This window comes from Lutra lutra, chromosome 9 (assembly GCF_902655055.1).
Source record: "Lutra lutra chromosome 9, mLutLut1.2, whole genome shotgun sequence".
NCBI classification, from domain to species: domain Eukaryota; kingdom Metazoa; phylum Chordata; class Mammalia; order Carnivora; family Mustelidae; genus Lutra; species Lutra lutra.
In genome coordinates, this window is record NC_062286.1 from 6,090,234 (window position 1) to 6,106,488 (window position 16,255).

The 16,255-nt window shown below is 38.7% G+C and overlaps 1 protein-coding gene across 20 annotated transcripts in view; it reads right to left on the reverse strand.

Moving 5' to 3' along the window:
- The window catches only part of KIDINS220 (kinase D interacting substrate 220), a 108,780-nt gene that overhangs the window by 90,209 nt on the left and 2,316 nt on the right, over positions 1-16,255 (reverse strand). For all 20 annotated transcript variants that reach the window (XR_007129861.1, XM_047743814.1, XM_047743812.1 and 17 more), the window contains exons 2-4: positions 11,417-11,560; positions 3,604-3,702; positions 2,722-2,820 (exon numbers count right to left, since the gene is read on the reverse strand). Coding sequence is in view for 19 of the 20 variants with exons in the window: in XM_047743814.1 (XP_047599770.1) it covers positions 2,722-2,820; positions 3,604-3,702; positions 11,417-11,524 (306 nt within the window). In the remaining variant the exon portion in view is untranslated. The remainder of the gene's footprint in view (positions 1-2,721; positions 2,821-3,603; positions 3,703-11,416; positions 11,561-16,255) is intronic.

Genomic DNA, 16,255 nt, shown 5'->3' on the forward strand with positions numbered 1-16,255 from the left:
GTGGTACGCTGAGAAGAGAACACCATCTCTGTGCTATCCTATCCAGCAGAGCACAATCTCAACCTAATCACGAGAAACATCAAACAATCTAAATTGAGAGACACCCTAAAAATGCCAGAGGAGGGGTCCCTGGGTGGCTCAGGTCTTGATCTTAGGGTCCTGGGATCAAGTCCCACATTGGGCTCCCTGCTCAGTGGACAGTCTGCTTCTCCCTCTCCCTGTGCCCCTCCCCCCACTCTCATGCATGCACTCCTCTCTCTCTCTCTAATAAATAAAATCTAAATAAAATAGTAAAAAATAAAAAATAGGGGCACCTGGGTGGCTCAGTGCGTTAAAGCCTCTGCCTTCAGCTCGGGTCATGATCCCAGGGTCCTGGGACCGAGCCCCATATCAGGCTCTCTGCTCAGCGGGGAGCCTGCTTCCCCTTCTCTCTCTCTCTGCCTGCCTCTCTGCCTACTTGTGATCTCTGTCAAATAAATAAATAAAATCTTTAAAAAAAATAAAAAATAAAAAATAAGATGTCAAAGGAGTAATCTTCAAAAGGGTTAAGGTCATCAAAGACTAGGAAAGGCTGACAATTTATTTAGGTCAAATTATAGAGCTTGGCATTTGTTATAAAGTCTTACATACACCAACATTTTAATCTTTAAAATGCCTGCCCAGGGACGCCTGGGTGGCTCAGTTGGTTAAGCAGCTGCCTTCGGCTCAGGTCATGATCCCAGCGTCCTGGGATCGAGTCCCACATCGGGCTCCTTGCTTGGCAGGGAGCCTGCTTCTCCCTCTGCCTCTGCCTGCCATTCTGTCTGCCTGTGCTCACTCTCGCTTCTCTCTCTATGACAAATAAATAAATAAAATCTTTAAAAAAAAATAACATAAAATAAAATAAAATAAAATGCCTGCCCAGAATTGTTTGAATATCATGCTTTCCTTTTAATTTGTATAATGTCACCCTATGCAAGAATCTAGGAGAAAACTATACCTGAATTTGCAAAATGAAAAGATTAGAATTTAATACCTTTAGTTTAGCACCCACAAAGGTCCTCTTAAGAAAAAATCCTTACATGAAAAAAAAATTCCCACTAGACTTCGAGATGTTATATCCTGGTTCTTCCTGGACCCAAAGACAACCCCTGGTGGTCACTCTCCTCTCCTGCACAGGTCCCAGGGGCTCTGCCTTCCGTCACAGCTCAGCCATTACTACCACCCATCCAATCCTATGAGGTTCGGGTCCCTCAACACTAACTATTCAGGGAGACACAGCCCTCAGTTTCCCCAATTTTGGTGTTTTAAAGCCAAACATAAAGACTCCATAAATATGTTAAAAGATGCTGTGGTAATTACTTAGGGGAAATAAACATATTAAAAACTAAAAAAGCTTAAGATCATTTTGTACAAATCTTACTAAGTTTGACACATTCATAATGTGTACTTTATGGTTCCTAACTCCCTATTAATACATGTGGAAAAGCAATAGAGAAAAACCTTTGGAGTAAGGCAGACCTGGGTTCAACACTCAGCCTGACTGCTTTGGGCAAAGGGCACTTCTTTTCAGTTTCAATTTCCTGAACTATGTGCGCTGAGAACGAGATGAATCCCTAGCCCAGAGGATTGTTCTGGGAAGTCAGCTAACCACAGAGAAGCTAAAAAGCACATAAAGAGACCAGGCATAGAATAGGCACTTATATTAATTCACCTGATTAACTGGTTTGGTGCCTTTAATAAAATATTGAGAACTAGGTAACCCCCCCCCCACTTCCCTTCTACTTTATATACCAGTAAGATGAGAACACCACAGTTTATTCTCACCTGCCACACCGACCCATCCTCTGCCTAGCTTACTGACATCATGATCTTTTCTCCCTCAACTTTTATAGCAATATATTTTAACTTCTTTTCAGAAATAAGTAGGATATAAATGATTCTGTATTTTCCTATAAAATAAGTATACCACCTACTTCATTCAGTTTGAGAATACATACAAGATTATAGAGGGAAGCACACTGTGTAAATTATAATGGTAAGCACAAGATGGTAGAACACTGCAGTTTCTTACAAACTCAGACTGCCTGCACTTCATAAAGCATTATCAGCGGAGTAGTACACATTTTATACATCAAGGCAGATCAATTCCTTCCTCTCTTCCACTGTTAAAATTAACTTTGGAAAAGGCTGAACATTTTGTAGAAAAAATGAGCTGGAAATGATCTCTTTCTTCATCTTTACGTTTAAGGAGATGCCAGGAACACATAAGAACTAAGATAATTAAGAATCATTTCTTGTTAAACCTGTAATGTGTATAGATGGCATGTCTGAACACAATCACATTTTTAAAATAGATTTATAAATATTACTCTGAAAGTTATAACTTTAAACTGAAAATATTTTTAAACTATACTGTCCCTCTTAAAGTTCCTCTTAAAGGAAACCATTCTCTCATAAAGTTTTAAAACATTGTACATTGAAAGTTAATGAGTTGTTTTTAATAATATTTCTGAATTTTAAACTCTGAAATAAACTGAAAATGATGACTAAGAGTATTCTAAAAGATGATCATTATATCACCTGGGTTTTCACACATTCTTGTGAGTCGTCAATGCACAGCCCCAAAACCTAAAAGCATTATTATAATATAACCTCACACATAAAAATACAATGTTCCAGACATATCTATTACGTAAGATTCCAGCTAATTAAACAACATATCATAACTGACATACATACCATGTCGCGGTGCTCCAGGTTGACCCCACATTTAAGCAGTTCCTCCACGATGTGCACGTGCCCTTCCTTTGATGCCGATATAAGCGCTGTCCAGTTATCCTTGAACACACAGTCACCAATGTCACCATTTCAATACCAAAAATAACAATCCAAAGTGAGGAACACTAAATTCAGGTTTACGTACCAAATGATCATACCAAACTGACATGATCTGACCCACTCTGAACCACTCTAAAATAACACTGCAGCGCGGGCTCTGTTAAGAACGTCTCTGTGCATCAGGCCGCAGGGCCCAAGCGCTCGGGCAGTCTTTTCACGGCTCGTCTAATCACATACTGCGTTTTTTTAAAAAAAGAAAAGATGACTACCGAAACCTTAAAGCTAATCCTTGTGGCTGGCAACCATTACTATAAATTGAAATAAAGAGGCTGACATCAGATTTAAGAGCACGTTCCCTGGCTATCAAACTAAGGTGATCCCATATGATACATTTAGAAACGACGTGGTAAAGAAAAAACTACTGCCCTTGATTTTTAAAGAAAGGCCACAAGTACTCAAGCATATGTGCTCCTATTCAGCCAGAGCCATCTATACTTACAAAACATGAAGAGCTGAAACTTTTCATTTAAAGTAAAAATGTCTTATTTCTTTTCATTTTTTATTATGTTCAGTTAGCCAGCATATAGTAAAAAAATAATAATAATAAAAATAAAAATTTCTCTCCTGCATCACCCCTTTAAAAACTGACTTAGTATATTATTAGGCAAAGTTTAAGCTAGATCTGAAAGAGTAATTGTAATCTACTAATTCTGAGTCACTTCTTAAAAACAAAGTTAAGGAAAAGAAAAAGACAACAAATAAGTAGATTATTTTAATATATACCAAATCTTCCAGATTGCAATTAGCTCCATTCTTAATTAATTCTTTCACTATTTCCAGATTGCCTTGCTCAGCGGCTATCATCAGTGGTGTCTGGCCACACTAGAGAATAAAAAAGACACACAGGGTTTTATGGAACACAGCAGTTAGATAGACCGCACTTATGTTTTCACAACAGTATGTTAAACGTTGTTTACAGAATTTCTTAAATTTAGAAACACCTTTGAAATCTTTTCAGTCTCCTAATAATATAGAAGTCAAAGAGAAAACGAAATTTTTTTAAAGATTTTATTTATTTGTCAGAGAGAGAGCATAGGCAGGGGGAGCAGCAGGCAGAGGGAGAAGCAGGTTCCCCGCTGAGCAGGGAGCCTAATGTGGGACTCCGTCCCAGGACCCTGGCATCATGACCTGACCAGAAGGCAGACACTTAACCGAATGAACCACCCAGGCGTCCCTGAAACATGTTTTCACTACAGCAGTAGTAGTCTGGTTTTGGCACTACAATTTCATTCAAAATAAGTAAAACATGAACACTAGGCTCTGAAAAGTAGTTCCTACAATGGGTATAAAAATCTTAGCAAATCTATGGTAACCAAATTTTCTAACAATACCAGATAGGATATGATATAGAATGTGATTTTAACTGTATATATAAGATGTTCATCAGGGCAAGAGGCAGGAAAATAAAACAATAAACAGAAATAATACAGGTGTTATATATAATATGTATATCGTTTTTTAAGATCTCCCTTAAAACCTTAACTCAAACTAAAGCTTCTTCTCATTACACCACGATTGCCCAGCCTGGGTGCCTAGAATGAGCCACAGAAGTAAGAGACAGTAATTCCTGAGCTCTGAGACAGTGCGTCAGGGCCTGGGCGGCCAGGTCCTGGGATGGGTTCCCTCCAGCAGCAAAACTCACCTACCCCAAGTACGATACACACACGGTCATCTTCCATAAGTGCCGTCGATGAAACAGAGGAGGAGCACTAGGCTGACAGTGGTAGTACTGAAGGTGTTAAAACATACTAAGGTATATAAGACAAAATGTACACCAAAAATTAAGTTCAATTAGACAAATTATTCTTTTAAGCATCTACTTACTATGTGTTTATCAGTGTAGGGGAAAATATCTGTGATTTTTTTAAAATGCTAATATGTTTCTCTGCATAACATCTCTAACATCGTTTCTCTGCATAAAATCCTCTGGGTTTTCTAGTGCTTTTTTGGATCAGAACCAAAATACTTACAGTGGCCATGGCAGGACTACCTTAGAACTTACTCTGTGCCATTCCCTCCTCACCAACATACCCTTAAACTCTTTCCCACTTCTGGACCCTCACACAAAGTTTTCCCTCTGTCTCACCCAATTAACTACCACCTATCTTTCAGCTCTTGGGTCAAACATCAACCCCTCAAGGAACCTTAACTAATGCACTCTAATTTTCTTTACTATATTAATCTTCGTTTGTAATTACTTTTATTTATGTGATTAGTAACTGATCATTGTCCATTTTTCCTAAAGGCTCTGAGGGTGAGAAGCATGTCTGTTTTCTTTTATTTAATACTGTATTTCTCAAAAAAGAGAGGCAAACTGAGAAAAAGACTCCAAAATATAGAGAACAGGGGCGCCTGAGTGGCTCAGTCATTAAATGTCTGCCTTCAGCTCAAGTCATGATCCCAGTGTCCTGGGATCAAGCCCAGGATCAGGCTCCCTGCTCAGCCGGAAGCCTGCTTCTCCCTCTCCCACTCCCCCTGCTTGTGTTTCCTCTCTCGCTGTTGTCTCTCTCTCTCTAATAAATAAATAAAATCTTTTAAAAAAATAAAATGAAGAGAACAAATTGATGGTTTACAGAGGGTAGATGAGTGGGGGATGGGCTAAACAGGTGATGGGGATTAAGGAGCGCACTTGCCATGAGCCCCGGGTATTGTATGGAAGTGCTGAATCACTAAATGGTACACCTGAAAATAATATCACACTGTACGGAAAAAAACAACATAAGTGTAGATGCAAAAATAATATTGTATCGCCAGTGCGAAGGACAGTGACTGTCACACAGGTACTCAAATACTAGTTAAGTAAATGAGCAAGTAAAGTCTCAAAGAATTAAAAAATCTGTCAGTGGCAACATACAAAAAAAGCAAATTATAATAACTGACAAAATAAAACAGAGGCTATTATAAGAGTAATACAGGTAAAGAGTTAAACACAAATACGCCTTTAAACAAAGTACAAAAATAAACAGATTAAATACAGACATTCTTATATAACAATGGATACTAAATTATATGTCATTCAACCAAGGTCATTATGGAATGAGGTATTATGCACAAATAGATTTTCCAGATGAAAAAGTTTATCCCTTAAACATTAAATTTGATTATATATTGTATGATAACCATTATTTTCAAAAGCAATGCACATATTACTTACTACTTGTTGAACAGATTACCTTAAACATCATGTTCACAACTGAGTCATAACTACGGACATCAATTATTACATCAAGCTTGCCTCTGCCAGCTCTAACACCTCTCTGAAAAACTTTCTATAGCATCCTTCTCCCTTCTAATCACCTGAGATAAAAAATGATGTAACTAAGTCATCAGTATAATACATAAATTAAAGCCAATTATTGTGAATCCATGGCCCTAAGGATGTATGAATTTTATATTAGAGTTTTCAGATTAGTAATTGTAGAGACTCAGAAGCTTTCTGTTTACTTTCTGGGGTCACAGTCACATTTCAGATTGTTCAACAGAGACAGGTGCTTCTAGAACTGTAAGGGAAAAAAATAACATAAATGTGCATAAATACCTATAACTCAAATAAGAAAGATGGTATAAATCTGGTAACTAGAAACAAGCCAGACAAAAGACCTGAGTAGTTATCAGTTTCTCTTGCAAAAACTAAATATTAGTTGTCTTTCCAGTATCCAGAATGATGGGATTTTGTTTAGGGGATATTGTTTAGCAATGCGCTCAGCTAAAAAAAAAAAAAAAAAAAAAAACATAAAACAAACAAACAAAAAAACCCCACATTGTTCAGCTTCCCTTGCAGCTGGAAATAATCCCATGATACTGCTCTAGCCAAGTCGCCAGGACAGCTCAGTAGTTAGACTAGCTCAACCAGGACGTCTTTTTCCTTCTTCTTGCCCCATATGCAACGCTGGAGTTATAGCAAGACGGCGGATATGCAGTGACCAGCATGCAGTGAGGAGTGGAGCGATGGGCAGAAAGAGCCTGAGAAGAAATCCTGAAACTCTCCTATCAGCCTTGGAATGCTTCCTCCAGTTTGTCATCATATGAGAAAAATCAGACCTTACTTTGATTAAGACACTGTTTTAGGAGCTATTACATGCAGTCCAAGGAATTCTCAACTGATACACCTTTTACAGCTACACTAATCAAAGAGAAAAGTAATTTTCAAAAAAGGTTACCATGAAGTTTTATTAGATTCTCAAAGATAGAAGAAAAGTTACCTTATAAGCTAGGTCTTATAACAAAACATTTATTTATTCTATTAATTCTTGCTTAACCAATCTGATAACTATACTTGCAGAGACAGAGTACTTAAAAACAGCCATGACAACTTTATTCTTCCACTTCAAAATGAATCACTAAAGGCCCCTTCCATACCTAATCCCACACATCCCAGTAAACCCCAAGTCCACTGCTTCCCAAAATACACAGAACCACATAACTGATTTAACCCCTATTTTATAAAAATCTCAAGCCAAAACACATTAAATAAACACTGCACCAACCAAAGATCCCCCAACAGGTCTCATACTTATCTCAGCTTCCCAGAAGACTACAATGCAAAAATATTTCCTATTCAGCATCTCTTTGCTCTCCCCAAGTCCTAGGCAGTCCTACTTCTCTTTATTCAGATGTCCTAGACCTCATTAACCATGACCCTTGGCAGCATATATACTTCTTCTAATAATTGTACTGAAACTAAAACATTTTTAAATTCTCCTTTGAAATTTCCCTTAGAGCCTATTTCTAAGCACATAACAAAGTGCACCCCTTGAATTTTAAGTCCCACTTCATCTTCCTAGGAAAATACTGTCCAACCTCAGCACCATAATCTTGTACCAAGAAGAGCTGAGAGTAACTTTGTTCTTTTTGAGGAGAGGAAAGGAGAGGAGAGGAGAGGAGAGGGAAAAAAGGAAAGGAAAGGAAAGTAGAGAGACAAAGGGCAAAGATCCATCATCATCGAGAATATTCACAGGCCAAGAGCTACCTAGTTTACAAATAAAGCAGAGAGAAAAGAAGGCAAGAAATTAGCATTTACTGATGGCAGCCAATTATATGCTAAAACACAGTATGGCAATTTTCCCCACATTATTTTATTTTATTGATGTAATCTTTAAGAGACTTTTTCAAGATTGATAAAACACATTAATATAATTTAATTAAATACTTTAAAGGGCAAGAAAGAAAAAAAATCCATACAACTTTACAGAATTCTAAAAAATTTACATTTTATCCATAGCTATAGACGCAAAATACCAAAAAAGGCCTTGAGAAAGCTACTTTCTCTCCAACCCTCACACTGAGCCATAACTAAACAATCCAGGTTGTTTCCAATCACTATTTTAAAACTCCAATTTCAACCAATGCAATACTAAACTTAAATATAAATACCATTAAAATCAGGGGTGCTGGGGTGCCTGGGTGGCTCAGTGGGTTAAAGCCTCTGCTTTCGGCTCAGGTCATGATCCCAGGGTCCTGGGATGGAGCCCCACATTGGGCTCTCTGCTCAGCGGGGAGCCTGCTTCCCTTCCTCTCTCTCTACCTGCCTCTCTGCCTACGTGTGATCTCTGTCAAATAAATAAAATCTGTAAAAAAAAAAAAAAAAAAAAAAAAAGTTTAAAAAAAAAATCAGGGGTGCCTGGGTGGCTCATTCAGTTGAGCAGCTGACTCTTGATTTCACCTCAGGTCATGATCTCAGGGTTGTGAGCTCGAGCCCCAAATCAGGCTCCACACTAGTCTGCTTGAGATGATCCCTCTCCCTCTGCACCTCCCTCCTCTTGTGTGCTCTCTAAATAAATAAATAAATATTAAAAATTGTAAAAATAAATACTATTAGTATCAGTTAAATGCTAATAAAACAACTACTCTTGTAAGCAGCTCTTTATAACAACAAACAATTTCCAGCTACAAATTTTCTCTCTTATTTATGTAGAACAATTATTGACAACGCATAATCACAGAAGAGTTACCTAACCAAAACATACTGTGGTCTAACCAAAACATACAGGAACATATAGGAACACTGAAAATATCGGCACATCATTAGATGAACTTATTCTGAAAATGCAAACAATGGCAATAGAGCATAAACAGATTACAGTCTGAAATAGAACAGAGTTCAAATTTGGGTTCTACCAGACAGTATCTGGAATAGGAAGCTAAGGAATTAAGCCATTTACCTGTAAATCAAGATAAATAACAGCACTATTCTTTATAGAGTCGCTATGCAAATTAAAGGAGCTGATTCAATAAAATCATTAACTCTCATAAGGTTATCGCAATAACAAATTGTGCTATGCATTAACAAAATTCTATGTTAATATTTCTTTATGACAGTTAATGTTTAATGAAATCAGGTACCCTATGTCAAAAATAATAATCATAATCATAAGTAATAACTGCTGATTCCACAACTTTAAAAACATTTGCAATATTTGCATATTCGTGTTCATAGCAGCACTATTCACAATAGACAAGAGGAAGAAAAAACCCAAATGTCCATCAATAGATAAATGCATAAGCAAAATTCAATGGAATAGTATTCAGCTTTAAAAAGGAAAGAAATCAGGATGTGTAGGTGGCTCAGTCAGTTAAGTGTCTACCTTTGGCTCAGGTCATGATCCCAAGGTCCTGGGATCAAGTCCCGCATCAGGCTCCCTGCTACTCCCTCTGCTTCTGCCCTCCTCACTGCTCCTTTGTTGTTTTTTCCCTCTCTCTCTCACATAAATAAAATAAAATCTTTTAAAAAATAAAATTAAAAAATAAGAAGGAAAGAAATCTTGTCATATGCCACAACATGATTGAACTTTAAGGATATTATGCTAAGTGAAATCAGCCATCACAAAGACAAATATTGTATGATTCCACTTTTATGAAGTACTGAGAGGAGTCAAACTCCTAGGAACAGAAAGTGGAAGAGCAGTTACCCGGGGCTGGTAAGAGAAAGAACTAGGCAGGTGCTGTTTTATAGGTATGGAGTTTTAGATTTGAAGTTCTGGAGATATTTCACAACATTATGCACCAGTTGCATGAATGAACACAAATGAAATGGTTCAGATGATAAATTTTATGTTTTTTCCCCACAGCAAAAAAAATGAAACTCTTTACATGTCTGCATACACAGACACATATATGTATACACATACAGACATACATATATATGTATCACTCCTCATTCACCTTATCCACTGGCAAAAAAATTATGTTACATTTAAAATACAGTTTTAAGAAAGTTTTGGGTTTTTTTCTTAAGTTTATTCATTCACTCATTCATGCATTCATTTATTTTTAAGTAAGCTCTGCACCCAATGTGAGGCTCAAACTCACAATCACAAGATAAACAGTCACATGCTCTTCAAGCTGAGCCAGTCAGGTGCCCCTAAAGTTTCATTTTTCTTAAATTTTTAAAATACAAACTTTGACACTTAAAAATTTCATACAAAAAGTTTCTTAGTCCCTAAAATGCTGTACTATGGTGCTTTATGATAAAATACAGTCAACAGCTTACTTAATTGTTGAATAGAAATACCTAATAGAAGTTAATGAAAATGGTAAATATATACTTCCCTATCTTGTTAAACAAAACACATGACCTATTTAACTGTCTTAAAGATGTAGGCTCTTTAAAATCCCTAAGTGTGTGGAATGAATAAGTTAGAAAGAGAACTAAGATTCCAATAAAGAAAATATTTGAGGGGCGCCTGGGTGGCTCAGTGGGTTAAGCCGCTGCCTTCGGCTCAGGTCATGATCCCAGGGTCCTGGGATCGAGTCCCGCATCGGGCATTCTGCTCAGCGGGGAGCCTGCTTCCCTCTCTCTCTCTCTCTCTCTGCCTGCCTCTCTGTCTACTTGTGATCTCTCTCTGTCAAATAAATAAATAAATAATCTTAAAAAAAAAAAGAAAATATTTGAAATATTTTGTCTAGTTAATCTATTTCTAAAAAAACTGGGTCTAGAAGTTCTCTAAAACTTCCTAGAAACACTTCAGACTTTAGTAATCAAACTGCCCAAGTACTGATTATTTCATCTAAAAGAAAAGAGTCAATCATAAATCTAAATTCCATATTCAATCATGTAAGTTCAAATGTATTCCAAAAGTATGGAATTTGAGGTACTTTTTTTTTAAGGTTTTACTTATTTATTTGACAGAGAGAGAGAGAGATCACAAGTAGGCAGAGCAGCAGGCAGAAAGAGAGGGAGAAGCAGGCTCCAGGCTGAGCAGATAGCCCGATGTGGGGCTTGATCCCAGGACCTGAGCTGAAGGTAGAGGTTTAACCCTCGGAGCCACGCAGGTGCCCCTTTGAAGTACTTTTAACAATCTGACCAAGCTTAACTTTATATTTCATACTCACCTGTATTCTTAGCACAATGCCTTGTACACAGTAGTCGATAGTCAACAAATATTTGTGAAAAGAATTTAATTTTAGAAACTTGGTCTTGGGGGTGCCTGGCTGGCTTAGTCAGTAGAGCATCTAACTCCTTATTCCAGGGTTATGAGTTCAAGCCCCACACTAGGCGTGAAAAAAAAAAAGGGGGTGAGGGGGGACGTGGTCTTACCTCATTTCTCTCATCTACATCTTTGCATTTTTCAAGAAGAGCTTTCAGGGCAGGAATGTTTTCTTCTTCTACATAATTTATTACACTCTGTGATATCAGAACTGACATTTTCACAGAAAGCTGTAGTTAACTTTATTCCAATACCTGTTAAAGGCAGATTAGATAAAATACACATAATTTGCGATTAGGAAAAAAACTAATTTACTATTAACTATATAATCATTTTTAACCTTAACTTGTATAAACACACCTCCACTGTCAGGAATAAAAGCAAGGCCCCACAGCTCAGCTGTCAAAATGCCTACTCCTCCCTTCCCAAGACTCTCACACATCTCAATCTTAACTCATCCAAATCCCAGATGTGTCTCCCACGCCATCCTCATCACCGCCCCTAAACAGAAGAAAGTCCCCACTGCTCCTGCATCTCCATAAATGGCAGCTCCAGCTCCATTCTTCCATGGAATTATCCATGAACTTACCTTGTCCTCTACACTCTGCATTCAATCTATTAGCAAGTCCTTTCAGCTTCACCTATAAAACATATTTCACATCCAACTGCTTCTCACCACCTCCATCACAACCACCCTGGTCCAAGTCACTGTGACTTCCCATCTAGATCCCAACTGCTCTTCCTGCTTGCATTTGCCTTCCCCACAGTCTATCCTCCACAAGGCAACCACAGCGATCTTCTAAAAACATAGGTCTGACCAGAGCTTCTAAAACCGTAATATGCATCAGAATCAGCTACAGAGCTTGTAAAACCCTGATGCCTGGCCCTTACCGTCAGAGATTCTTTTTTTTTTTTTTAAGATTTTATTTGTTTATTTGACAGAGAGAGATCACAAGTAGACAGAGAGGCAGGCAGAGAAAGAGAGAGGGGGAAGCAGGCTCCCTGCTGAGCAGAGAGCCCGATGCGGGACTCGATCCCAGGACCCTGAGATCATGACCCGAGCCGAAGGCAGCAGCTTAACCCACTGAGCCACCCAGGCGTCCCACCGTCAGAGATTCTGATCTGACGGGTGTGGGTGCAGCCCGAGTCCACATCTTTGATAAGCTCCCAGGAGAGGCTACTGCCTCGGCTGCTCACTGAAGAGCCCTTCCTGCAAGAGCACCAAGTCGGACTCCATCCTGCCTTGCTCAAAGCCCTCCAACAGCTTCTCAAAGAACTCAAATCCCACGTGTTACCTTGGTCTCCACTCTAAGTGACCTCATCTCCAACCACTCCTCCTTACCCATTTCACAGCTTCAACACACCAAGCACTCTGCCACCTCAGGGATTCTGTCTGCCTAAATCTCTTCCACCAGAAATGCACATGGCTTTCTCCCTCTCTTCCTTCAATCCCTGATTAGGAAATTCTAACCTGACCCTGTGATGTAGCACAGTAACAACCTCACATATCCTCCACAGCGGTCCCCACTCCCACCCCTTGGCCCTGCTTTATATTCTCCGTGGCACTTACCACCATTGCAAATATATCATATTGTGTGTTTATTGCCCATCTACTGCTACTGAATGTAAATTCAAAAAAAGAAGGCATGTTGTTTTACCCAACTGGGACATCCAAATGCAAATAAACAGATTTCAATGCATACCTTGAACGAAATACATATGCTAAAATTGACCTAAATATCTAAAAGCACAAAACTTCTGGAAGGTAACATAAGACTATTTTGGATTAAGCAACGATTTCTTTGATATAATACTAAAAGCATGGTCCTCAAAGAAAAGAAAAGTGATAAATCAGAGTTCACCAAAATTAAAAATGTTGTCCTTCCATTTTCCCTTTTCTTGAGCAATGTCAATTACTGGTATCCCATGTTTGTCCCTGCATTGTATTTGATAGCACGTGACTTATTTCTCGAGTTTCAGAGGTTCACAGAGGGACAGGAATCATGCCTCAAGATGGACTCTACCCAGAGCCTCACTCATACCTGATTTAGATAATCAGATTTAGAACTTGAGAGCTAACAAGATTCAAATGAGATTTTTGGACTCTTGAGTTATTAATACTGTAATGAGCTGAGACTTTGGGGGCCTCGGGATAGGGTGATGTGTTTTGCACATGGATTAGAAGTCTATCTCTGGGGACTAGAAGACAGAAACTATTCCACTATATGATTCCATTTATATGATATTCTGGAAAAGAAAAACTATAGGGACAGAAAATAGATCAGAGGTTGTCAGTCTAAAGGAGGAGAAAGAGGGGACTACACTGGGGTTTAAGAGAGTTTGGGGAGTTCTTGAACTATTCTATCTTCTGCTTGTGGTGGTAGTTACAAGCTTACATGCATTTGTCAAAACTCACAACTGGACAGTAAAAAGGATAAACAATTTGATGTAAATTGTATCTCAATAATACTTTACTTTTCAAAAATCATCAAAAAAGTTATGTAACTTCACCCCTACGTATCAATTCTAAAAACACAGGAAACATGGACAAAGATTTTTATGTACAACACAATTTTATTCATAACGAGAAATTTAGGATGGGAGATTACATAAATTATAATGTGTTCACACAGTGGAATAATATACAGTCACCAAATGTTGCTAAAAAATATATTGACAAAAAAATGCTTGTGATATATTCAGTGGCAGAAAAAATTAACTAAAAAAACTATATTCACAGCATCTCAACTATTGTAAATATATACATTATTAAATACTGAAATGAAACAGATTAAATGTTGATGGCATTAATGTAATTTTTATTTTTTTAGAAAGTTTATTTCCTAATTTTCCAGAATATGATACTTTTTTTCCTGAACTATAATGGACATACAATATCCTATTAATTTCAGGTGCCATCCGTCACCACACAAAGTTATTACAATACTACTGACTGTACTCCCTATGCTGTATATCACATATCTAAGAATATGATACTTCTGTCATAGCAAACCAGTAAGAGATTTTTATTAACAGTTGTCACCAATATCCATGTCTTCATGTGTTCTCACATCTTGTAAGATGAAGTCTAACTCCTCAGTAAGGCATCCAGGATCTGGCTCTAACTACCACTCTTACCTCTTGATATCTGCGCCACACCCTCCCACAGCCCAGCCACGGTCAAAGTTGTCCCTACCTGCAGGCTGCTCCGCACACCTGCCTTTGCTCAATTCACTCCTTCCATTTTGAGCACCATCCTCACGTCCACTGTTTCAAAGCATCAACCACTCTCTCCAGAGTACAACCATTACCATTTTCTGTCTACCGCATTTCCTAACATCTGACATCAGCCAACCAGACTCTCAGTGCCCTAGTTTAGGGCATTCACCATCTATGCGAATCAAGACTCCTTCGGGTACAAGAAACAAATTTAAACTAGCTTAAGGAAGACAGGAAATAAGGATACTGATTTATTTCCCATAACCACATTGTGGGAAGGGTGGGTGCCACTGGACTGCAAATGCCAGTGGAATTCTCATTCTCTGTTGGCTTAATCTACTTTTGTTATAGATCAACTTCTTCTACACAAATGGGAATTTGGCTGCCAACAGCTATCTAGTCCAAGTCAGACAGTTTCTCAGAGAAAGCAGATTATTCTTTGTCCCCAGATTCAAAAGTCCCACATTGGGCCAAGTGCTACTGGAACCAATGAACTATAGTCACAGGACTGGGAAGGGGTGAAAGGTCACATAGTATTGGCAATGTTTCCAGAAAAGAGGAAACTGTTGTAATCTAGGAACCTGTCCTAAGAATTTCTACCATACCATCTCTCACCTGGATCGATATGATAGCCCCCAACTTACATCTCCTCTCTCCACCCCACTTCAACCAAGCTGCCACACTGAACCAAGAGTGACCTAAAATACACTTCTTTAAAATTCTTCTTAGTTCCCCATAAATTCATGCTGGGAGAACAAATGATGATTGCTTTATTACCCAAAAGTTTATTCAAAGGACTGAAACCCTCAAAACCTTTGAAAGCTGCTGTAAAGATTCAATTCTGTAATTCCTATGAAAAGCTATGCTCTGTGTAGAGCAGTGAGGATTCATAAACACAGTTCTGGATTATGATTATGAAGACTTGTAGACCCTTCGCAATCTGGCCCCATCTCACCATTCTAGCTTCACCTCTGTCTCCCCTCCCCAGCCCCATCCCTCCCACCCTTGACCCAAAGCTGCTTCCCTACTCACTTCCACTCTTCCAGGTCCAGGCTGACTAATCTGCTTGCAACCCTTGGCTGACCCACACTTTTTTTTTTCCAGGCCTCTGCATTTACTTCTCCCTCAGCTTAGAAAGCCCATCCTCCGCAGATATGCCTGGACAGTTTCTACTCATGCTTATGGACTGGCTCTAACATTATCTTCTTCTGGAAGCCTCCACCGACTGGCTGCTTGCTCTAAGCAGGGCCAGTGCCCTGAACTCAGTCTCTATAACCTGTGGATATGCCTCGGCTTTGACGGCTCATATACCATTTTATTCATTCTTGTCCACAACTCTAAACTCCAAGTTCTTGAGGAAAGACCCACCTTATATCTGGCGTAATGCCTACAAAATTGGAGCTGAACAAGAGAAAAGCAGCCCCGACTGTCAGGAACTGGCCTGGCACGCACAGTTAGACCTTGGTATTGTCAGGTGAAGATAAACATGGACAGCCAAGTGCCTATGTAGCGTACACCCAAGAAACAATGAATAGCATGAATGGAATGTTTAAGTAAAAAATAAGTGCTAGCACCAGAAGTGAAGGTGATTGGTTAGATCTGTAACTTCTTCAAGGATAAGGGCTGTCTCTCCTTTGTCCTTATATCCCTAGAACCTATCACAGGAATATACCAAATAGAATCACAGTAACTATCAAGCTGAATAACTGCATAGGTGAACTAAACGTGCC